Below are 24,231 nucleotides of genomic sequence, written 5' to 3' on the forward strand. Positions count from 1 at the left end.
GGACCTTGCATAAGTTAAAGCTACCACATAATCAAGTTTCCTCCATGCTCAATGTTTGCAAAACCAAACAAACAAATAATTTCTACTGTGCTTTTTCATAATTTATCTTACTTAGTCCAACTAAACACAAATTTAAAAACAGCAAAGGTTGAAAAAAGAATGAGAAACAGACAAGCCTTCTCTGCTGTAGTGTCAGCTCTCTGGAATATCCTAGGAACCCCCAGGGTGAGGTTAGCCCCCACCTATCGATCCTTCCAGAAGGGTCTGGAGACTTGGCTCTGACGGTTGACCTAGGAACCCAGTAGGGGAGTACATCACTGGAGGTGACTACTGGACTAATTTGCTGACCACTGTTGGGGTTCGCCGGCAGCCTGTGCAGACGGCAGCGGAATTGGGACAGTGGGGAAGAAAGGAGATCAGTCCAGGAGTCTGGAGAGGACTCGGACAAGGGTCCTGTATCCGATGCAGAGATGGGGCCAGGACCAACTGAGAATGAGGTGCTGCCTCTGGAGCCTTCAGAGTCTGGCAGCAGGGAAGCAGAGGACCCAGGGGAGCCTGTTCCCAGCAGCTGAAACAAAAGGAGCGACTCAGGAGTAAGGCTGGGAGGTGATTGCCCCTCCCATAAGGTATAAAGGACAGGCAAAGATGACAAAACTTTTGCAGGAAGCAAAGTCGTTCATTCGGTTCAGATTCATTCTTGAAGCACTTTGTACTTCGGTTGGTTTTTGTTTTTTTCTAGTTCATTGGACACTTCTGTTATTGGCAGCACTTCACAGGAAAGAAAGGTGGGTGCTTATCTTGAGGGACTGTTTGAGATCCATTACTGGCTGGGAATGAAAATAATTCCCAGCGTTGCAATAAAACAAGACTTGTTTTTAAAGTAAGCGTGTGCGTAATTACAGTCTTGGAAGCCTTGGTCAGAACAACCACCACTTCCCCCCAGCTCTTCCTGTGTCCTCTCTGTCTATCTTTTTAAATTTCATATTACTTACAGGTAGTTCTCATTTAGTGACCACCTCATTTAGTGACTATATGCAGTTATGACGATGATGAAGAAGCAACTTTATGATCAATCCTTGTACTTACAACTTTTGCAGGTCTAGGAAGCAAAGCAAAGCTGAAGTAAGATCATAAGCATAGTTGTGACCACTTCACTTAATGGCCAGGTTGCAGGTCCTAACTATGGTCGCTAAATGAGGACTTCAAGAAATATTCAGAAGATTAGTTTTTACATTAACAGAGAAACCAATTCTGTCTTTTGTTATGACAGAATTATGAATACTGAAAACCAGTATTGTGCAATATGCAGAAAATATATACTCCCATCCTAAGATTACCCCAAAGCCTAATACTGATGTATTTTATGGGCCCTAAGAGGTTCCTCTGAGTAGCACAGGGTTATCCTAAATGATCAAAATAAACAATGACATACTGGTCTTACTACATCTCAACAGCTATGCCCATGTATTTTAGGTGAACATATTGAGACCATTATTAAGATGCAATTCTTACTTTTTCCAAAGTCTTTGGCACAAGTATCAAATATAAAAAAATGGGAATAATTTTAAAAACTTCCACTTCAGAGCACTGCAATTTATTTTCTATACCCTTGGTTTCCCTAGTTTAGCAGGGGGAGTGGAAAACCTGACTTACATTTTTAGGTGTTTTAAAAATACCCGGGCCTGGAATATTCACAATTTTTGTGGGGAGAAGCACAAAAAGGATTGTCAGTTTCCTGTAGTCAAACATAAACGATTCAAACAATACTAATTTTAGCAGTTACTTCCTACTGCCTGCTGTTAACAAGTTAGTTGTTTGCGGGCCCTTTTTATAATGTTTATTCCTGTGAATGAATTTGCAGGCTAAGTTAAGCACTGCCTTTCCTTCTTTCCAATTATTTTTAACTGTACAATCTCCTTTTTGGCTTTCTACTACTGAAAGATTATAAGTAGATCTTTACTGGTGTGACAAAGATATCCATAGGGCTCTTAGTTATTACTGTACTGTATCCTTTAAATGGACATTTAAGGAAGTGCAGAATTCTAGAAGAACCACCCCCGATCTGGTGTACTTCAGAAGTTTGAGGTCTGGAATTCTCAGAATTCCTAGCTAGCATGACAAACTGGGAGATGATGTTTTGAAATGCAAAGTAGCCTTCCTCAAGTTATCTTGAATTAAAATCTGAAGTACCTAATGTCTTAAAATATAGATGAAATATTGGATAATCCCATTGTCCTATTATTGCAAAAACACTTAGAACCCCTGAGGTATCTTGATACTTACCAAAGTCTGCAATATATAAATTCCACAGTTGTTTGGATCAGTGGCCAGATTTAGAATTTTCAGAGTATGTCTTGGCTGGTCTTCTGGGGAGAATTTACTGTTTACAAAATAGTTGGGAGGCTAGATGTAACTAGCCACAAAACACCCATTTACCAAGAAGCAAACCGGTAAAACTGTCCACTTCTATCCTTTATGTTCAGAATACCCCTAACTACCTTATACTTTTGCCTGTTTCTAGAGAGGTGGGCAAATACTTGATTCCAGCTAGCAACCACATTTATTTTCTAAGATTACTTACGGAGCCTATCTGGAACCTAGAAGCATTTTTAAGAATAATAATTGAGAATAGTGTCACCTCCCTATTTTTTTTAAATTAAAAGGATATTTTAAAAGTTAGATGGAGCCTGTTAAATGCCAAAAATGAGCCAAAAGGCACACATTAGTGCCCAGAGCATTATAGTCTATCTCTGAGACACAGAAAAGCAACTGTGTCAAATGAAAGATAATTGAAACATTAAGCGTGATAGCCAAAAATAAGATAATTGTAAAATATTTTTACTTAGCAGCCACCATTTCTACTTGTTCTTAGTTTATATTTAATAACTAAACATAAATATTAAATCCATATGTTATATACCTATATAACTATTATATCCATCCTTCCTTTTTTTGTAGAGTTCAAGGCAGTTTCCAAAAGATTCTCCTTTTATTTTGACAGTAACAATCCTTCAAGATAAAGTTGGCTGAAGAAAGTGACTTTCACTCAGTGAAATCTTGCAAAATCCGTAATTTCCATACTATAGGAGTGCAAGGCATGAACCAGATGATGCTGTTAACATGGCTCTGCATTACATCCTACAACACCTTGAATCTCCAAATACCTACGCAAGGGTCCTCTTTGTACACTTCAGTTCAGCATTCAATACCATCATTCCAGACACTCTTCTAAGTAAATTAAACCAACTAGAGGTACCTGAACATACTTGTAAGTGGACCATAAGCTTCCTAACAGACAGGAAGCAACAGGTGAAGCTAGGCGGAATCACATCCTATACCTGTACAATCAGCCCAAGGCTGTGTGCTATCTCCACTTCTCTTCTCCCTATATACCAATGACTGCATCTCAAACGATCCATCTGTTAAAATACTGAAGTTTGCTGATGACACAACAGTGATTGGTCTCATTCGAGTCAACGATGAATCTGCATACAGACAGGAGGTTATACAACTTGCCTCGTGGTGTCACTTGGAACAATTTGGAACTGAACACACTCAAAACTGTAGAAATAGTGGTAGACTTTAGAAGAAACCCTCCCATACTACCACCTCTTACAATACTAGACAACACAGTATCAACAGTAGAGACCTTCAAATTTCTATGTTCTACTATATCATATGAGCTAAAATGGACACTTAACATCAAAAACGTCATCAAAAAAGCACAACAAAGAATGTTCTTTCTGCACCAACTCAGAAAGCTCAAACTGCCCAAGAAGCTGCTGATCCAGTTCTACAGAGGAAGTGAGTCTATCATCTGCACCTCTATAACTGTCTGGTTTGGTTCTGCAACCCAACAGGACAGACACAGACTTCAGAGGATAATTAGGACTGCAGAAAAAACAATTACTACCCACCTGTCTTCAGTTGAGGACCTGTATACTGCACAAGTCAAAAAGAGGGCTGTGAAAATATTTACAGGCCCCTCACATCCCGGACATAAACTGTTTCAACTCCTACCCTCAAAACAACGCTATAGAGCACTGCACACCAGAACACCTAGACACAAGGACAGTTTTTTCCCGAAAGCCATCACTCTGCTGAACAAATAATTCCTTCAACACTGCTCAACTATTTACAAAGTGTACACTACTATTACTGTTAATATTCTCACCACTCCTTATCACCCATCCCTCCCACTTGTGATTGTCGGACTGTAACTTTGTCACTTGTATCCTTACGATTTATATTGACTGTTTCCTAGTAGGATTTGATTGTTGATTGTACCCTACGACCACCATTAAGTGTTGTACGTTATGATTCTTGATTCTTAATGAATGTACCTTTACTTTATGTATACTGAGAGTATTTACACCAAGACAAATTCCTTGTGTGTCCAATCACACTTGGCCAATGAAGTATTCTATTCTATTCTATTCTATTCTATTCTATTCTATTCTATTCTATTCTATTCTATTCTATTCTATTCTATTCATATGTCACCTTTCCTGAATCAGGCTGAGAGAAACTACATTACACCTGACTTTCCAACACATTGCTCTTTTCAGGGTCAAATAATGTCCAAATCACAACACAACAAATCTGATTCATATACTGCAATTATATCATATAAGGCATGCAAGAATGCACCCACATTAAAGATTAAAAAATCCACTTTGATAGCCATAGCAATAGTACCACGCAAGGATTTCTGTTGTATCTATGCATGGAATGTAATCTAACAGATGCAGAGAGATAGAACTCAACTGCCTGAACTGGAATTAGTGTAAATGAAATCTACACTTTACACTTAGTGTAAATGAAACCTACATTTTTGATTTGAAACCTTTTGAGAGCCTGGAGATAGGTAATCAACATTTTGCTTCTCTTCTACTCCGTTAAAATAAGAAGCAAGTACAGTAAACTATAAGGATGTTGAATAACTGCCCTAGTTCATCACCCCTAAATCAAGCTTTTATTCAGAAATACAAACTAGTCTGTTTTTCAGAAGTGGCAGCTCCTCACGGAAATCTCGTTTGGAAAATCAGTGCAGCCGTTACAAATTATGTTGAATATCCTAACTGTTACTAGCGTTTTTATTATGATTCACACTTTCCTGTTTTCACAGTACAATAATCAGGAATTTTACAAGTACTCACTAGCAGTGACAACTATCACTGGGATACACAATAAAATGAAGGGTGTGATAAATAGTAAGAATCAACACTAAAAACAAAAATGAATGGGAATGGGGTAAATAGTTAAAAACTGAGGAGTCTGTTTCTTGTGTATTTAATAATTCTTGAAAATCTAGAGGAATTTTAATTTCTGCAGAGGCAGAAAATAAACATTCTGCAGACTCCAGAACTTTTCAATAACACAGCACTTATGGCATGCTCTTCCATCTGAATAAATCCCACTGAGCACAGTGTGACTGATGTCAAAGAATGCACACACAATTGTTAGGGAAAAAAACCCTTTTCACCTATGACCTGAGACTGTGCCCCTGTGGACAAGGACTGTGAAACTGTACTCTCTATAAGGATTCAAGGACCCATCTTATAACTCCATACCTGGTAAACAACCCCCCCCCCCCACGGACATTCTGACCATTTTTACTTACAATTGTTATCAGTTGTTATGGTTCAGTCTCTTTGAATGTAGCTGAATTTTGCTAGACTAGACTAGAATACTTTATACCAAGTGTGATTGGACACAGAAGGAATTTGTCTCGGTGTAAATACTCTCAGTATATATAAAAGAAAAGATACTGCCTGTAATATTAGGCAATCTTTGATTATCCATTGATGAGCCCATCATCAACTGTAAAATTTAATGTGCTTTGGTTTGAAATTCTGATCAGTGACCGTGATTAAAAAATATAACCATCCACATTTATTTGGACCTGGTCAGAGGAAGACTGTAACTCTCCAACCCAAACTGAAACATTCATGTTGTCTACATATACAGACTTCGGCTCAATTAACTTTACTATAGGAGCCAGGTAACGGCCTAAAGGTAAAAGGAAGCTCTGCACATGCCTGCCTGCCAGATACTTTCAGTATTTCTAGCCAGACTTCCAGCGTACATAAGTTTCTTTCTTTCTTTCTTTCTTTCTTTCTTTCTATTTATCTATCTACCTATCTCTATCTTGTGGTGTTTATGTTTATATTAGCGGTGGAGACCCTTTGCCAGGTGTATGCAAGATAATTTCATTTTAATGTATTCCGATTAGTGTACATTCAAAGTAACAATAAAGTTAGCCTAAGTGTAAACCCTTTTTAAAATACTTCCTTGCCTTCTCGAAACCTTTTCTTTATGCCTTATCTGTTTTTCCTTGATGCCACCTGTCCCCACAGGTGACTCACTAAGCTGCTTCAAAACAGGACAGTCCAAGCCGGGGCCGGGGCAGAAAAATCAGCATTATCCTGCTCACCCTCTGTACATGTGCAGAGGGCGACTGTCCCGCGCACGACAGCTTACCTCGTCCCCGAAGCGCACTACCTTCTGGCCGGTATTGAGGCGCAGATTCGGGTAGCAGACCGGAGGCGGGTTGTCTCGGGTTACCCCTCGGTGAGCCGCGTACCGGGCCTGGATGTTGGGCTGCACCAGGCTTTTGTCAATAATCTCGTCTTGCTGGCGGGGCGGCAGCCGCTCCCAGTCTGGCCCGTAGCGTTCGCGGATGCGCTCCTTCTCCGCCATGATTTTGCGAGCCATGGGGCTGAGCGAAGAGAAGTAGCTGAAGCGCTTACGTTCCCGCTCGTCCAGCGGCCGGTTCCCATTCAGGACCGCCGTCCGAGAAGCTGCGATCGCCGCCGCCATGGACGCCATCGCCGACCTGCCCCTGCTTCCCGCGGCCCCGGCGCTCGGGGACTCGGCACGGCGAAGAGGCAGCAGAGAGCCGACCGACTCTTCCGCCCCGCCCTCCGCTCGGCGGTTTTGCTCCGCTCTTCGCCTCCGCCAACCTTTGGGCTCCTCCTCCTCCTGCGTTTAGTCCCGCCTCCACTCGGCCCGGCGCGCTTCTTCCCGGTTGGAGCGGATGGCGAAAGGTGGAGGCGCTTGCTGTGGAAAGGCCTCCTTGCTTTCCTTCTTTGTCAAAGCCGCCAGATTTGCATGGAGGGCCACCTTCCCAGGTGTAGTTCCTCAACCCAGTCGTCCTCGACGACGTGGCAACATTAACTCACCTCAAAACCTTATTTTAAAGAAGCCACTTAATCCGGATAAGAAGCCTTCTAAAACGCGCTTACTCAAATCTGAATCACAGTGAAAACTCCCAGCAAGGACTTGAGTCGCCTCGCATAATTATGTTTTCCAGATGGACTGGTTCATCAACGGGCTGTTTTGCCTTAAGAGTAAGAGGGGGGCGGGCTGTTCTCTCGTGAAGGCTGTTGAGGAAACGCTTAGCGATGTAGCGCCCTGGATTTGTCAACTGAGCTCAGGTGAACTCGGCTCTCATCTGTCCCGTCGGCATCCAGTACGTCAGTTAATCAGAATAGAGCTGGAAGGGACCTTGGAGGTCTTCTAGTCCAGCCCCTTGCTCAAGCAGGAGACCCTGTACCATTTAAGATAGGTGGCTGTCCAGTCTATTCTTAAAAACCTCCAGTGCAACTTATGCTCCCCTGGTTAAGTGTCCCTTCTATCGAAGTGTCATCTGGAAGGATTGAGGAAGAGAGCTTTTCTCTGCCTTGGCATCTACAACATATTTCTCCATATTTCATATTTGCCTGGGTGGTAAACTCTTACAATAGCTGTAATGAGAGGATATAGAATGAATTCTGCTGCTGAGGGTGATTTTCTGTTTGATTGTTTTTAAACAATGATTATGGACAGTTTTTATGTTTGTACAGTGGCTTTTAACTTTTTTTAAAGTGGTGTTTTTTTACCCCCATCCCCCCCAATTGCTTAGATGAAATGGATGGCCACGGAAATCAAATAATGGTTCTCAATGAGAATTTCCCCTGATATTTGGGTATGTAATGCCCACCTTTTTCCAAATGCAAAATGAAAGTCTTGTTATCAAAAAACAGCGGCACAATCTTGAGAGGCAATCGGGGATTTATATCAATACTCTGTTGACTCCAGTTCTGATTAACTATTATCACCTTACAAGAAAAATATAACTTTTCATTTGAATTATGGGTCTCTTCTTTTTCAATCTCTCCGCTCTGTGAGGGGAGTAAGAAATAAAAACATCCCAAACTATTTCTATACGCAACTTCTCCTGGATCTATCTGTTTTCTCCTCCCTCTCACAAAGCAGAGAAATTGCTGAGGAAAGGATTATATAGTGGAAACTCCGGACACAACCATAAACCGTTCCAGGCCTTCGGTCACAACCCGATTTGGTCGTGATCGGAAACAAGACTGACTACTTGTGCGTGGACAAAAAAAAAAATGGTGCGGAAGGGAAAATCTCCATGGCTGTGTTTGATCGCCACCCAAAGATGTGTTCATGATCAGATGCAAAAATTTTCAAATTTTTTTGGTCGTCACCCGATTTGGTCGTGATCAGAAGCGTTCGCGACCTGAGGTTCCACTATAGGAGAATATGTAGGCACATAATGGGGAATAGACTTGTCTGTTTGCATAGCACTCCTGGCTGCCAGCCACAGTGCATTGCTTTCGATGTGTATTCCCTACTTGTGTGCCTGCTTATTCACTTGTAATTCCTTCCTCTCCAATGAATGTAAATAGAAACATTAATTTCCTTGTTAATTAGCCCAGCGCCAAGGTGAGCATTCCAAAGTCAGGGAGTGGTTAGGAGGCAAACAAAAGCTGAAGGTGTGAAACTGATTAGTCTTGTCAATGTGGAGCTGGAAAACACAGTCCATGGTCGGGTGATTTCCCACTTAGCAACCTCTTTGCTAAGCCACAAAACTGCCAATCTCAACTACTGCTAAACAAGGAATACCTGTATATACTTCACATATTATCATAGCTATCTTTAATCCTAATGCAAAATGAAAAGAGCGGATATTATATTTTTAGAAGGGTACATTTCCTGAAATGGATGGATACCCATAATCAACATTTTCTGAAAGCAAGTATCGGCAGTTATTTCAAAGATTCTTTTTTCAATTATTTGTATCTTACCTCCATCAATATTCAGAAACCCTAATGGGACAGAACGTTATCTTGTACAATTTGGTTGATATTGATTTAAATGGGCTTAAGAACATTTAATTCCACATAGTATCTTTTTACGTACATCATTGGTTAAGAAACAGAGGCACGGAGTTATTTATAGAATAAATCAAATCATCATCATCTCTCCAATAGTTGCAGTTACTGAAAAGACTTCTATTTTCCACTGCATTTATATAAATCTTTGGTTTCCATAAAAATAGTACCAGAAATCAGATCATTTCAGTCTCGTATCAAAAATAAAAATGATACAAAAGAGGAAGTCAGTGTTTTTTATTCAGATGTTACATAATAACTAAAGCCTTTTAAGGCAATGTGATGAATCTGCACTTAATACTTCCATCATAGTTCGTAAAGTCGGAAATGATTCTGATACCAGTGGAAGACTCTTGTAGGAAGGTGAAATGCTGAAAATGCAAAATCGCCAAGATTAGTAGAAGTTTAGTTCATATACCTATCTGAAATAAAATTAATAGCTTGCATTGAATTACATTTTAAAAATATTTGCTTAATATTTAGATATCAAACTAGAGTTCAATGGCTGTTCAAGAGACTATTTAAGTTAATTAAAATTAATAAGAGTAACAGTGAATTTAGCCAAAATGGTTCTGAACTGGAAAATTATAAATTGACTAATTTTTTTCTATTAACATTTTTGTGTATGTATGTGTATACTGTGTGTGCATGGGTGTGTGTGTAGGGGGGGGGGGTGTACGTATGCATGTAATTTCACATATACAAAACAGAATTCTGTTGTTTATCTTAAGTCAGTCCATAGTTTGATTTATATTCAGTATTGAACTACCTTAATTATATTAAGAACTACTATTATATATGGTTATTTTAAAAGTAACTATATTGTGTTTATCATGACATGCATATACAGTACATGCAGAAAGTTAAGCAGGAAATTTGTTTGGTCTGATGTGGGCAAAACAAAGTGATGATTGATAATTCTTTAAAAAAATCAAACCCCAAGGTGAGTGAAGATGAAATATTTGGTAGAAAATACAGGGCTTCTTCTTTTCTTTCCCTTAGAACACATATATATACTATAAATCAATATTAGTATTTTTACCCTTTCAAATTCAGCCAGCCTTTTGCTACTTTATTAAAAGCTTCTGAACTAGAGGCAATCATGGCTTCAAAATCCACCAACTGGAAAACATTAAAAATGAGTTTAAAGTTAGAAACATTTTAAAATAATTTCCAATTATGCCAGAATCTACCCGCACATTCAGAGTCATGCAAAAGGCATAAGTCATATGATTTGGAAGACCACAGAGTAGCGGTAGCATTGGACATTTTTTACCTGTTTATCTCAGAGGCTGCCATTATAGCAATTGCAAAGCAACACTGAAAATCTAAAGCTGCACAGCATAATTCAGAGGAAAATATATTTTAAATTTAAATTTTAAATCCACAATTATAAATAGAATTGAACTATATTTAAATGCATTTACATTTTAAGTTGGCCTAGTTATGTAACTTCTGTTAAATGGCCCACCGTAAAGAGTATCATATAACTCAATGCTATATATATTAGAAACACCACACTGGAGACAATACCCCAGATAACACAAAGAAAATACAACTGCATTATCTTTTGATAGCTTTCAATTGCTCTCTTAAGGAAAGAATTAAGGAGGTAGAATAAGTATACACAATATGTTACACTTCCACTAAAAGCTGACTGATATAAAATATAGGACATGATAGTGAAAAGTTGCAAATGTAAATGGATCAGGTTCCATTCCTCCTGGCCCAAGGAGAAACATGCTTCCTCAGAAATAAGTTCCATTTACATGTATTAAACGATGGTTTCATTTAATGATTTTGTTACATCTCCTTTCATTTTTCTTAGGACTATTTCTAATACAGTACCGAAGAGGCAACCTTTGCAATATTAAAAATATGCCCAAGCAGGATTCTGGATCCGTAAGGAGCATTTGGGACACAGGTGTAAGATACAGAAACAATACATATACGACTAAGAATTATCCTTACCTAAATTTAACATAACTTATACAGAGCATACCTTTCCTTTAGGAATTTTTCCTGACACTTCCTGTCCACTTGCCATCAGTGCTCCCATGATGATTGAATAAGCCACTATACTAAAACAACAGCAACAACAGTATTCTTAATATATAGCATGAAAACCCAGCAAGGTGGCAATGCAGAAAAATAACAGATTTCCCAGCATCGTATATTTATTCTACAGCTTCTCACAAACAAAAGTAAGAGAAACAAGAATGGAGAAAAACAATTGATTAAAAACAAGCTTCTTTCTCTCTGTAAGACTGAACACATAGAACAAAAGGAGACACAGTCATTTCTTCTACAATTCATTTTCTATCTGACAGATATCTCACTTACAAACTCCAATTGCAGATTGGCAGAATTTGACAGAATAACCATAATTAATCTGAGTCTTAACAGGCAGTGCACAAATACAGGAAAATTAATTATTTAAGGAGTTGGGAGGTTCATTTACATTACTGTTTTCTTCAAATTATCACATTTGTCACTTACCAGGCTTTTAAAATTATGTACAAGTAAACATATATCCAACTGTAAGACTGCAGCCTACATCACATTTTAATCTTTCAAAATATTAGAAATCTATTCTTTTATATTATTTATTTTATAACCTAGGGTAGAGAATGAAAATTGAAATTAAATAAGTAAAATACCAATATTTGCATAGCTTTAAAAATTGGGCAAAAAATTAATACAATACCATAAATATTTATGTTATTAATAAAAATAAGATAAACTTGCTTTAAATATTGTATAAGATAGTTACTAACCTGGAACCTCTGGAAAGAGGCATTAAGTTACAGAAGTAGTATAAAACAGATAAGATTAGATTGCATATGACATCTGTCTCCTAAATAAAATAAAATAAAATGTAATTATTTATTACCTTTATATTCTGCCCATCTTGCTAATATCAACGACACAATATTTTTCCCCAAAAAATTAAAGGTCAGGATGAAAATAGGCTTAGCACTACAAATCACATTCTGAGTGACAATCCATTTGGGGTCCATTTTTAAAGATATTTATGGAAAGGAATTGAAGGTTGGAAAGTTTTCTGCCCATCTTGCTTAATTACTCTATTCAAATCCCCTTAAAAATCAACCACAAAATGTTTCTCCAAAGGACACTTTTGGCCTATTTTTCAGATGGGGATAATGGGAAACTTGGCTTGGTTCCTAGAAGCTTTTCAGTTTCATTCTCACACTGGAATTCTACGGGGGTTGGAGTGGTGACAAAAAATCGGCTTTCTCTCCTTCCTGTGACTGTTTTTACATGACAGCACAAGTTTCCCTGAACTCTCCTAAAGAATGGGAAACTGAACTGAACCTCCAAGCCCTCAAAAATTGTCTACCAAATCTTACCCTAGGTTCTGCAGACAAAAGATGTGTTTTTCCTTTCATGGTTAAATCTTTATAAAGAGCATCTATTTCTGTATGATAAAGTTGTGTTCTTGCTTCTGTTGTCTGTGTCTCAACTGAAAACAAAAGGTTACCAATCCTGCAAGGTATGTGAAGAAAAGAGAGTGCTTCAAAAAAAAAAAAGAAACATCATCAAACTTGTCAAGATTACTAAAGCAACAACAATATGTGACTTTGCACGATTCTTTTTAACTGACCAAAATGTCTTTAAATAATTAACCCGAACCTTGCAACACAGACACCACAGAAAAAGAATAGTTTTATGGATTGACTTATCCATGATTTGTGATGGGTATAATCCAGAATGGAAACAGAATATCAGAGCGTTTGCATGTCAGGCTATCCCATGATTTATTATCATGTTCATGAGCTTATATACAAAGCTCAATTTTATGTTCTCCTTTAATAAAACAAAGTTCCAAATTTTGGAAACATGTTAAAAAGCACCTTCTGTAATTTTCTATATAAATTTACTATACTACGGTATATTACTATGCAAATTACTGTAATTTGCAAAAGCAAAATATGCATCATTTTATTTTTTAATTATTTTTTTGTTTTTAAAAAGTAACAAAGTAAAAGCCATACAATGAAAGAAAAAAAGGAAGAGAAAATTAGTGAGTAAATAGTAAAGAAATAAATCTAGCATTTATTTTAAACAGACTTATTTGCTAATTTATTTATCATATTTCATCTTTCTAAACTACCAAAATACTTTGTATAGGATTGTGCACTTATCTCTAAAGGAGGATTTTGTTTCTTATTTATTTATTTAGCATAGGGCACATCATACATGCAGTAGCAATGTATTAACATTTCACCTAGATTAGGAAAAGACAGTAAAATATTAATGTTGAAAAGATCTATGCTCAAATAACAAAGTCTATGCCATCTAAACATTGAAGCACATCATTTATATTTTAAAAAATCAGATATTGGACTGATATGTACCCCCGGCTTATAGCTGGTCAGTGTCTTGTGTAAATACTAACTGATGACCATGTTGCATCAGCGTAACTACACTGCTATATACCAACGAACATACACTAGATCAGGGGTCCCCAACCACTGGTCCCCAGACCGGTACCGGTCCGTAGAACAATTTCTACCGGGCCACCGGTTTGCTGGGCGCCGCCATCTTGTTTTGATGAAAAAGTGCTTCCAGTGAGCTTTTCCAGGTAGAAAGCGGTGTTTGGGTGCTGAAAGAATCCTCGCACTTAGTTTCATCGAGGGGGGGGCGGCTTCGAACAAAACTAAGGCGCGAGGATTCTTTCAGCACGCATGGCAAGGTGAGCCGAGCGACCGTCGCGAAGCCGTCGTGAAGCCCATCGACACAGGTACAACGGAGGAGTTGAAGGTGGCGGGGAGAAGTGGGGGACGGCTGGCTGGCCGGTCACTCGGCTCGCCTTGCTTTGCCATGCGTGCTGATGCCGGTACCGGGCCGCAGATGATTTTGTGATGCCGGTACCAGGCCGCGGCACAAAAAAGGTTGGGGGCCACTGCACTAGATAATGCAAAAAGACTCTACATCAATGGTGGGATTCAAATTTTTTTACTACCGGTTCTGTGGGCATGGCTTGGTGGGCGTGGCAGGGAAAGGATACTATAAAATCTCTAGTCAGGTGATATTTACTGGTTCTTTGAAGTACTCAAAATTTGTGCTACCGGTTCTCCAGAACTGGTCAGAACCTGCTGAATACCACCTCTGCTCTACATGTTCCAGTGCATGTATTCTGGTGCACTAGTTTACACAATTCTCATGTATAAACGAGAAGCTTAATGGACAGTGACCTGACAATGTCAGACTGGGATAAAATGCTAAAAGTACCTGACTATAAAGTAATTAAAGTTCAGAAAATCCAGCTTTGCAGATAAAGGATAAGATATTTTAGAAACTTTGAAATCTCTCTGGTCTCTGAAACCCAGGCTTCAATCCACTGACATGCTAATTAAAGTATGTCATAACATAAAAGGAAGAATAACTTACCCGTTTCCTGTTAAAGTAACAGTAAATCCATCATATTCCTTTCCTGGATTTTTGAGGCTTGGAACTTTGGTATGGATGGTAAAACCATCTCTTGTTTTACTATTAAGCTGCTTTAAAAAATGTCAAAAAATGTTCAAAACGGATTGAATGTAAATACTAATATAAATGTAATAATGTAAACAATGTAAATTACAACAATCCCAAAAGGACAGGATTTATTTCCCTAGCTGGTGAATCCTTTCAGTGCTCACTTCCTATTCCAGGAGCGATTTAAAGGAGCAGAGAGTTTCCTATGTTAGGACTATACTCATCCTATACGAGATATAGTTAATGGCAGTAAACCTCATTTAAAGACACCCTGCAAGTGACTTCTAGCAAGAGTAATTGCTACCTAGTTAGAAGAGTTAAAGAGAAAATAAAATAAATGATGTCACTCAGTTTGGGTTTCAACCCCATTTTCTGGCCCTTCCTTCCATCACATGTATATATTATGTTATTAAGTTCAAATGGTTGCAGAAACAGTGGTTGCTTAGATATAGATATGTTTATTTATTAATTAATCAAATTTGCTTGCAGATTTCCTCCTATCTGACTGCTCCCCTGTAATCTGGTTCTGTAAGTGGTTTCTTTCTTCAAAGAAAATAACCGTCTTACATTTTTTTTAAAAAAATCACATTTGTTAAATCAAACAGCTTTATTTGTAATATACAGCAGCTATCACATTTCTTATTTGCTATAAAGCCCAAATTTTCAGATGCATGGACTTCAACTCCCAGAATTCCCTAGCCAGCAAGGAGTTGAAATCCACACATCTGAAAGCTGGGCTTTATAGTAAATGAAAAATGTGATAACTACTGTATATTACATCTGAAAGTGCTGAGATTGAGAAACACTGGTATAAAGCCAAAAAAATACCAAAGGAGATAACAATAATGTACAAATTAAAACAGATTGTAAATATTAAGTCATGGTGCTAAGAATTGTGCCATTTATGAATTCTAGAGCAGGGGTCTCCAATCTTGACAATTTTAAGACTGATGGACTTCAACTCCCAGAATTCTCCAGCCAGCATAACTTTCTGGAGAATTCTGAGAGTTGAGGTCCATCAGTCTTAAAGTTGCCAAGGTTGGAGACTCCTATTCTTGAGGACCCAGGAAAAGAATGGCTTGACAATAATATATATATGCTTCTAATTATATTTTCAATATAATCTTAGATATATATGGCAACACAACTCTCCATAACATGATTTGGAAAATATTGCCTCAAAAGGCCTTTTATATTACAATACTTTGTAGGAAGATGAGATTCATCCAGTTTCCTTTCCTTGGCCATTAGAATACCAACCAAATTCAAAACACAGCCGATACAAGATAATATGACCATTTCATTATAACATTATGAGCAAGTTTTAATTTTTAATTGCTACGCTGTTACCTTTGAATGATCTAATTTCTAATATTAATAAAAATAGGTTAAAGAGAAAAATACCTTCATAATTGGAAGAAGATCTTCTACCTTATGTACCTGTTCCAATGCTTCGCGAACTTCCAATAGTTCTTTGTGATTGTTAGCACTAAAATAGATTTTAGCAAAATTTCAATTTAAAAAGATTTTAGTACAATTTTAGCTAAATATTTCATCATTAGTTTCTATTTATTTATTTAGCCCGGAAACCGAATACATCATAAAATATTTCTCAAATTACCTGATTTTTATCTTTAACCCTTTTTTCTTACTTTTAATCCACAGTTTTTGAACTCCTAAATTTTTCCCCATTTTCCGCCCTGTTCTTTTATTGCTCTCTTTCTACCCCATTGTCTAAAATTCACTGAATCTTGATATTTGCATACATGCTCTTGCAACTAAGTCTTTGATCTCTTAACAGTTTGCTTTTTCATATTTATCTCACTTTATCTAGATAAATATACAGCCAAAATACATGTATTCATATATACACATACAGGGCATCTAGTCTTGAAATGCTTTATAAATAACAAGAATTACTATAAAATTACAAGAAAAAATTGTGTACCTATGATAAACAAGGATCCTGTCTTTGATAAAATGAAGTATGTTGTCAAAATACTCTGTGTATCTCATGTTAATAAACTGCCCCCTGTAGATACAAATTTTTTTTAAATGGATATTAAAGATAGATTAAAGAGATCATTCATACATGAATAATTAAAAGACATGCACAATTTTTATACATGACACTGGATTATGAACTGGACTCTTGAGGATTCTTTTTCAATACCTACCAGTACTTGCTCTGAAATCTGGAGTATATGAACAATAAAATATTCCGAGCATTATAAAACTCACTTTTAATTTATTCTTAATCACCATTGTATATGAATCAAGGTTGAACAGTAATATAGTAAGAGGAGAAAATTACAATTATATTATAAATTATCAAATTCATAAAATGAATGGATGTAAATTTATTCTTCATGTATATTACATTTGTAATATGCATGCAAGTTATACATAATCATTAACCGTACTTAAGTCATAAGAGAAGTCTTTTTTGGAATGAGCTTTACTCGTAGGTAATGTGTTTTAATAATGTAGAGTTTGAATTCTAAACAGTGTGAGAACAACATTAAGCTATTTAATCTCTGAACAGTTTTCAAGTTATCTTGAAAGAACCAATCCTAATAAAATCTCTTTGGTTGGGAGGTCACTATTTGGAGTTCAATCAAGATGCTTTATAGATGACTGAAAGATTACTCCCCCCCCACATTCCCCAACAACCCTCACAAGGTTTTTATTTTTTGTTTGTTTGTTTGTTTTCTGAATGGTTACCCTATCCCATTCCCGATGATTCCAGACAATTTTATAAATTAAACTATTGTACAAAATAATCATAGCAATAAAAAGAAGGAAACATCCTTCTGCCTGTATTCTTTATAACTGGAGCCATGAGTGATCTCCCTCCATTGAAAGGGAGCGCCACTCCACTCAGAATCAAAGATATTTCCATAGTCATGGGATGCCAGATAGGTTTTTTTTGTATTAGATGATTTACACTTACAGGACACAAAATATTGTCTGTTCTCCTTCAAAGTACTCCCCAAATAAGCAAAGCTAGTGAAAGCAAATATTTCTCATTCCAGGAAAAGCAAAAAGTTTGCCAGCCTAAACCTCAGTCCAAACACCTGTAATTGACCATAGCGTGGCCTGTACTTTCCTGCACTTCTTTGGGGATGCTCCAGCATGAAATCCTGTTTTGTTTTGGAGGAGAGATGGGGACATACAGTGATGAAACTATTCTTAGTTGGTGAGGACCTTTTGAGGCATTACTCTATAGAGGCACTATTCCTATTTTAGAAGATACTTTCAATATAGGAAAAATTACAGCCTCAGTTGGGAATAGAAAGCACTTTTGAAAGACACGAGGATTATTGATTTGACTTCAGAATAACATACATTAGTTACTGTACCCCTTGATCCTCTGGAGAAAGGAAGGAACTATTTTGTTTTACAATATATTAAATATAAAATACAGTAAAACAAAAACGTGTTAAGGGCAGTTTAAAAATCCTAATGTTTATATTGTGAATTAACATAATATATGAGCTAAATATATGATTCAGTCACAACATCTGAAGTAAACAAAATTTAATTGAAACATCATACCTGATAAGATCGATGTGATTATTAAAACCTCTAAGGCTTTGAGCTGGTATTTGGTCTAACCATAGCACTGGCTGGTCTGGATCAGCTATCCTGCAAAGACACACTATGTTAATCCCATTAAAGATTAATTATTTGTATCAAGTCATATCCAATTTGACATTTTTATTGCTTCTTTCCAACTACAATATTGAGCTAGCTTCTAGAATAGGCTGCATGAGATTAAATTAGAGAGCTAAATTATATTTCAAGCCATTATAGAGTTAATCAACAGCTGATTGTGACTGTTTGGGGACATAAAACAACCTAACTATAAATCAGGAATGGAACCCAAATGTATCATCTAGTTCCTTTCCATTGCCCCTCAATGATTTCTTTTTATGAGGATTTACCTTGACTTCCTCCCACACTAGAAAGTGGAAAAAAAATATATAAATCAAGCTTTGTGTGCGAATAGAACTGGGAACTATATAAATCCTAAAAAGGCCAACATACTCAGCAAAGAAAAGCAGCAGCTGAGGGGGAATTCAATTGGTTCAACTGAGTGCATTCATAAGCATAAACTTTTATATTGCTAAAACAGTATTATCCTATAAGAATAACCTTACTGGAGCCAACTGTAGTTTATTTTAGCACAAATTAAGTGTTCCATTGTGGCAACTAGTTATCTCTGGTCAGCTCACAATTATGAGGGTATTACTTCTCTATTTCCCTGAGACTGATTTTCAGAAGCCCAGTGCTTCTAGTTTTAGAATAATTTGGTAAACCTCTACATTTAACATCTCAATGTCCTTTCATTTGTCTCTTTTCTGATTTTTTCCCCATTTGTTTGAGATGCACCAACCAGGACTAATGAAATAGAAACTACCCAGAGATCAGGTAAGGTAATTTCCTCAGTCTACTGTGTCTTTATTTTTACAAAACTTAGGACTGCTTAGCTAGAGTTTTTGATGGTGACAATCAGCAAAATCCACGAGTATCAATTTAATATATTTTCAGACTGTAGAAACTGTTTGGAGGGGCACTTTGCAAAACATCTCTATTATCTCTCAAAAGTTTGGCAAGGCCCATTTCTTTCATTACACTGAAGATGTTTCCCTTGTAACTGCCACTCCGTTTCATCACAGCACCTTTCCAAATAGTTTGCACAGTCCTAATTAATGTTCTCCTTTATTACCGTCTCCATTTCACAGCAATGTCGAACATATCTCTCCATTGCATCAGCTTGGTTTTTCCATTCATCCGCACCTTTGAGTTTACCCAAGTTCGCTGTACAGCTTGCATTACTTCTAGCACCGCTAGCCCCATTGCTGAAGAACAAACAAAGTAGGCATAAGTTCAGCCCACTCACATTTATTCTCTTCGTATACTGAATTGCACCATTTGTTTGAATCTCAGGCCTGCTGTATTCAGTGAGGTTAACATCCAGCTCAGATTGCAATTTAAGAGAAACAATGAAGTACATGATAGCTGGTGTTGGATATCACTGGACATAGCTGCCTCGATAGATTTGATACATAGAAATGACAGCTTGTAAAATACTTGAATATTTTTGCATAATCTCTGAATGAACTGCACTACAAGTTGGAAGGAAGTATGTTTTATGGTTCTATATTTTAAAATAGACAACTGTGATCATAGCAAGAGAAATGATATTCAGATTATATTTTCCTAGCTTACCTCTATGCATTCTCTTGTTTGGGAGAAATCCAACAGTCTCATATTGCATTAATGAACCCAAATGATTAGCCACACATATCATCTCTTGCACTGAGGACTTATAGTTTTCAAATTTGTGACGCTGCACATCTCTAAAATTATAACAGAGTTTATATGAAATATCAAGAGGATTTCTATGAAGTCATAAACAGATAGTAAATATTACGACTTAACCATATTAGAAACAAGGTGCAAGAACCACTGACTGTTACCAAAGTAGAAGGTTTTATGGCAATGTTCTTATTTATAAACATAAAAGGTCGTATCTACACTAAACAACCACTCTTTCCGCAAATGTCTGAACTTACAAGTGGTATTTGCAACTAGTTTTCATACTTATGATGGTTGCAAAGACCCCCGGTCATGCATGAAACCTTTAACTAGTCATTAAGTGACTGGCTTGCCATTATGACATTGCACATCATTGCCACTTGCAACCTGCTAGCTTCTGAAAAGCAAAGTCAATGGGAAAACCAGGAGGAAGTAGCAAATGGCAATCACACGATGTTGCACTTAATGACATCAGAGATTTGCTTAACCACAGCAACTGGAAGTGCTAGAACTGCTGCTGCTAAGCAGTGCGGTCATGTGACATTGTGCTTTATGATCCTATAATAATTTTGTAATGGAAATTCCAGTCCCAATTCCAGTCATTAAGTGAGGACTGCCTGTATATTAATAATTGTCTAGCTAGACAGTTTAGTACTGTTATCTGGGATTGTTTCTTTACCTACAAGATCTTATTTCGTCCCGCAGACTAAAGGTGCTTCAACAGCCACACATTCTTCCAACAAGCTTGCAAAGTTCTCAATTTTCAAGTGCCATGTTGCTGGCAATAGATAAGAAGCTGCTTGAAAAACAATTTCACAAGTTCTGAAAGAAGGCCAGCTTGTTTTCTGTGACAGTTTCATCAACAGGTTATAGACAAAGATGTGTGTGTGTGTGTGTGTGTGTGTGTGTATTCTAATATAGAGATATTTGATCTTCATTTCAACAATACTAATTCAGGGATAAAACAAATATCATGCACCATTTACATTGTGAAAACCAATTTAAATAAACATAAATGCAAATCTTGCATGTGGACAAAGTAAGTACACCCTTACATATCACTACTTCAAATATCTAAAATTATAATCAAGTGAATCAGATCAGATGCAAATCATTAGAAAAATCTGTGAAGAGCTGTCTCGTTTACACTTCAGACATTTAGCCTGATTTGCCCTTTGTTGCTGAAGTATGGGGTATCACCATGCTTAGATCAAGGTCTTTGGAAAGAAGGTTGTAAATGCATAGTCTGGGAAGGGATTAGAAAGCTGGCCAAACAACTGGACATTTATCATCCTACTATCTAGAAAATTTCATTTGCAAGTAGAAATTATTTCAAACAACCACCAATCTGTCAGGTCATCGCAGCAAGTTCAGCCTGTGAGCAGAAGGAAAGATGCTGAAAGAAGTCTCTAAGTATCCTAGAATTTCATTATGTAATCCTCTGGATAAACCTTGCCACTACTGATGTTAAAGTATTTAAGTCTACCATTAGAAAGAAGCTGCACAAATTAGTTCTACATGGGAGGTGTGCCAAGAAGAAATCTTTACTGCCCAGAAACAACACCAAGACAAGACTGAAATTTGCTCATGAACACTTATGCCAAGACCAGGACTTCCGGAATAATACACTGTGGACAGAAAGGCAAAGTTATTTATCCACCGTACAAAAAACATGTTTGGTGAAAACAAAAGATAGCATTTCACCAGAAAAACTACTAATTGTAAAACATGGCAGTGGAAATGATATAGTTTGGAGCTGCTTTGCTCCATCATAGAATCCACTATGAATCCTATATTGTAGCAGAAGATGCTAGAGGATAATGTGAGACCATCTGTCAGAAATTGAAGCTTAATTCAAAGTGGACCTTGCAACATGACAAATGTTTTAAGCATTCCAGCAAATTCACCAAGAATGGGGGGTGGGGGGGAGAAATGATCGGTTCTGGAATGGTCAAAATTAACCTAAACTAAATCCAAGATGCTACGGGGTGATTTGCCATCTATGCAAGAAACCCCTCAAACATCATCACACAGCTTAGAAAATCCCTCCCAGTCAATGCCAGACTGTAGACCATTGTTTCTCAACCTTGGCAGCTTCAAGATGTTTAGACATCAACTCTCAGAAACATTGCTGTAGACAGTTATAAGAAATGCCAATTGGAGGTTGTTTTTGCCAAAGGGGGAAATTCCAGGCATCAAGACTAAGAGTGTACTCATTTTTCCACAGAAGGAAATGCCATATCTGTTAATTATTTGCTCAATAAATGATTGCAAAATCAATTTTTCGTAGTTTTATGTTTGGAATCTCTAAAGTTATTGACCCGATTTATTTTGAAAACAAGAAATAGCAGCTACTATTGCTTTTGTAAAATTATATTAAATTGAGCAAGACTGAAAAAAGAACATTTCAAATTCTTCCTAGATTTTACATGAAACAAAAAACCATGACATTCTACAATTTTTTTTTAAAAGCATGCATAAAGATATATGCCAGTTGTTCTAGATTATACATTTAAACATTTCCAGCACAGCCTGGTAAGAAAATAGCACTTTACTCACTCACTTTATATTTGGTTGTAGACCTGGCTGTTCTTCATAGTCTTCTATCAAAAAAGGAAGATTTTTGACCCAGTGATCTTTAAACTTTCCAGGAAGATCTGCATCTATGTTGTATTCTGCAACTGGAATATCAAGATGTGCATGGAGATAGCGAGAATATTCTGTGGAGAAAATGAGACACATTTTTTTCTAATAGATCCTCCAAAAGATCTCCATATAAAATTCAGCTGATGTATCCCCCTACGTACCCTCTTCCCCCCCAAATAAAGGCAATATGGTTCATTTTATTGATATTTTATGCTATATTTGGATATTTCCCCCAAACAATACAGCAGGACTGTTATTTTTCAAAGTGGCAGACAGTTTTATACAATTGGCAAGCAAACAACTCCTTGTGTTCAAAATGTGCTTCTACATCCAAATTTTTTAACTGATGTCTTAGCTTCTTTTCACCTATATGTTAATAATTTCAATTGTCTTCAATTGTTTTATTTGCTTTGGGGGTTTTGTCACTCGTTCAGTCTTTGAAGTAAAAAATTTGAATAGTTACAATAATACTAATTTCTAAGTAAAACATCCCCCCCAAAAGGAGAAAATATTAGAAAAATGGCCAGGAAGATGATTACATTTCTCTGATAATTTAGTTCTTTATTAGTCACTGACCAGAAATCTGTTAAGTTGACAAAGTAATTAAACCATTTATATTTCAAGTGAAATAAAATATGAACATAACACTGTAACTAGATCGCTGAGGCAAACAAGGAGTGTCTTTTCTTTTCAAAAAGTATCCACAAAACCCAGTGTTTAAGTATACAGAAATTTGTGTAAAACATTAATTATATTGTTATCAGCAACTTACCCCTCAGGTATTTCACTTTCAGATATTCTGCACTGGCTGTTTGACCAGGCAAGGGATCATTTAGCATAACTTTAGTCTGAGCTTTGATTCCTTCATAAAATTGGCCCATGGCAACATGACTGAGACCTTTCATGTACTGACATACTTCATTATATGGCTCTATTTGAAGACACCTCTAGAACATTGAAAAGGGAAAATAAATCTAAGACATTAACAGTTAACAGTTCAAATCCATCAAGTACAATTTCTTCTCAGACTTTTTTTTAAGTTTTCTTTCTCCAGGGAACTGTTACAACAAGGCTGTTTTCTGTTCATTTAAGTTTTTCCTACATACTTGTAAGTCACTTGGTTCCAGGGTACGTTAAGGAGCACCTCCTCCAGATAGAATGTGCGTGGTCTATGCATGAAGATGAGAAATGATGGAGGTCCCACCCTTATACAAAGGGAGAGGGAATATGGATACAGAGGCACACCTCCTCTGTTAAGGCTCCACACTCTGGGACACTTGCCCTTCTGCAAAGAAGTCAAGTTGGAGTTGTTTGAGTGGCATTTAGGAACTGGGTTATGCTTCCCCACTCCAAGCTGAGCTGTATATGGTGTAGAAATACCAAATCGGTGTGTGGAGTCTATCAGGGTTTGGATGAAATAAAACAAACTGAGATCATACCCAGAAAGATTTGTTATCTGTCATTAAATCTCTAGGCAATCTGGTGGCATTGGTGCCAGTAGTTACTTGGTGGGGTTCGGCTCCCTTTGAAAAAGGTTACAGGTAGTCCTCAACTTACGACCACAATTGAGCCCAACATT

At 37.1% G+C, this 24,231-nt stretch overlaps 2 protein-coding genes across 6 annotated transcripts in view; both read right to left on the minus strand.

Moving 5' to 3' along the window:
* The window catches only part of C1H1orf198 (chromosome 1 C1orf198 homolog), a 29,184-nt gene extending 22,252 nt beyond the window's left edge, over positions 1–6,932 (minus strand). The window contains exon 1 of the mRNA XM_026705168.2: positions 6,484–6,932. Within this exon, the coding sequence (XP_026560953.1) occupies positions 6,484–6,831 (348 nt within the window). The 5' untranslated portion in view covers positions 6,832–6,932. The remainder of the gene's footprint in view (positions 1–6,483) is intronic.
* Positions 6,933–9,401: 2,469 nt separating this feature from the next.
* TTC13 (tetratricopeptide repeat domain 13) overlaps positions 9,402–24,231 on the minus strand; it is a 34,968-nt gene continuing 20,138 nt past the window's right edge. For 2 of the 5 annotated variants that reach the window (XM_026705166.2, XM_087937712.1), the window contains exons 11-23: positions 23,425–23,599; positions 22,570–22,726; positions 19,917–20,047; positions 19,414–19,546; positions 18,240–18,329; positions 16,630–16,713; positions 16,086–16,170; positions 14,595–14,701; positions 12,551–12,686; positions 11,957–12,036; positions 11,182–11,260; positions 10,222–10,301; positions 9,402–9,550 (exon numbers count right to left, since the gene is read on the minus strand). In XM_026705166.2, the coding sequence (XP_026560951.1) occupies positions 9,439–9,550; positions 10,222–10,301; positions 11,182–11,260; positions 11,957–12,036; positions 12,551–12,686; positions 14,595–14,701; positions 16,086–16,170; positions 16,630–16,713; positions 18,240–18,329; positions 19,414–19,546; positions 19,917–20,047; positions 22,570–22,726; positions 23,425–23,599 (1,449 nt within the window). In that variant the 3' untranslated portion in view covers positions 9,402–9,438. Of the gene's footprint in view, positions 9,551–10,221; positions 10,302–11,181; positions 11,261–11,956; positions 12,037–12,550; positions 12,687–14,594; positions 14,705–16,085; positions 16,171–16,629; positions 16,714–18,239; positions 18,330–19,413; positions 19,547–19,916; positions 20,048–22,569; positions 22,727–23,424; positions 23,600–24,231 lie in introns of all 5 variants that reach the window. The other 3 variants (XM_026705165.2, XM_087937706.1, XR_015744374.1) reach the window with 2 other exon arrangements.

This window comes from Pseudonaja textilis, chromosome 1 (genome assembly GCF_049901715.1).
Source record: "Pseudonaja textilis isolate UNSWEBS1 chromosome 1, rPseTex1.2, whole genome shotgun sequence".
NCBI classification, from domain to species: domain Eukaryota; kingdom Metazoa; phylum Chordata; class Lepidosauria; order Squamata; family Elapidae; genus Pseudonaja; species Pseudonaja textilis.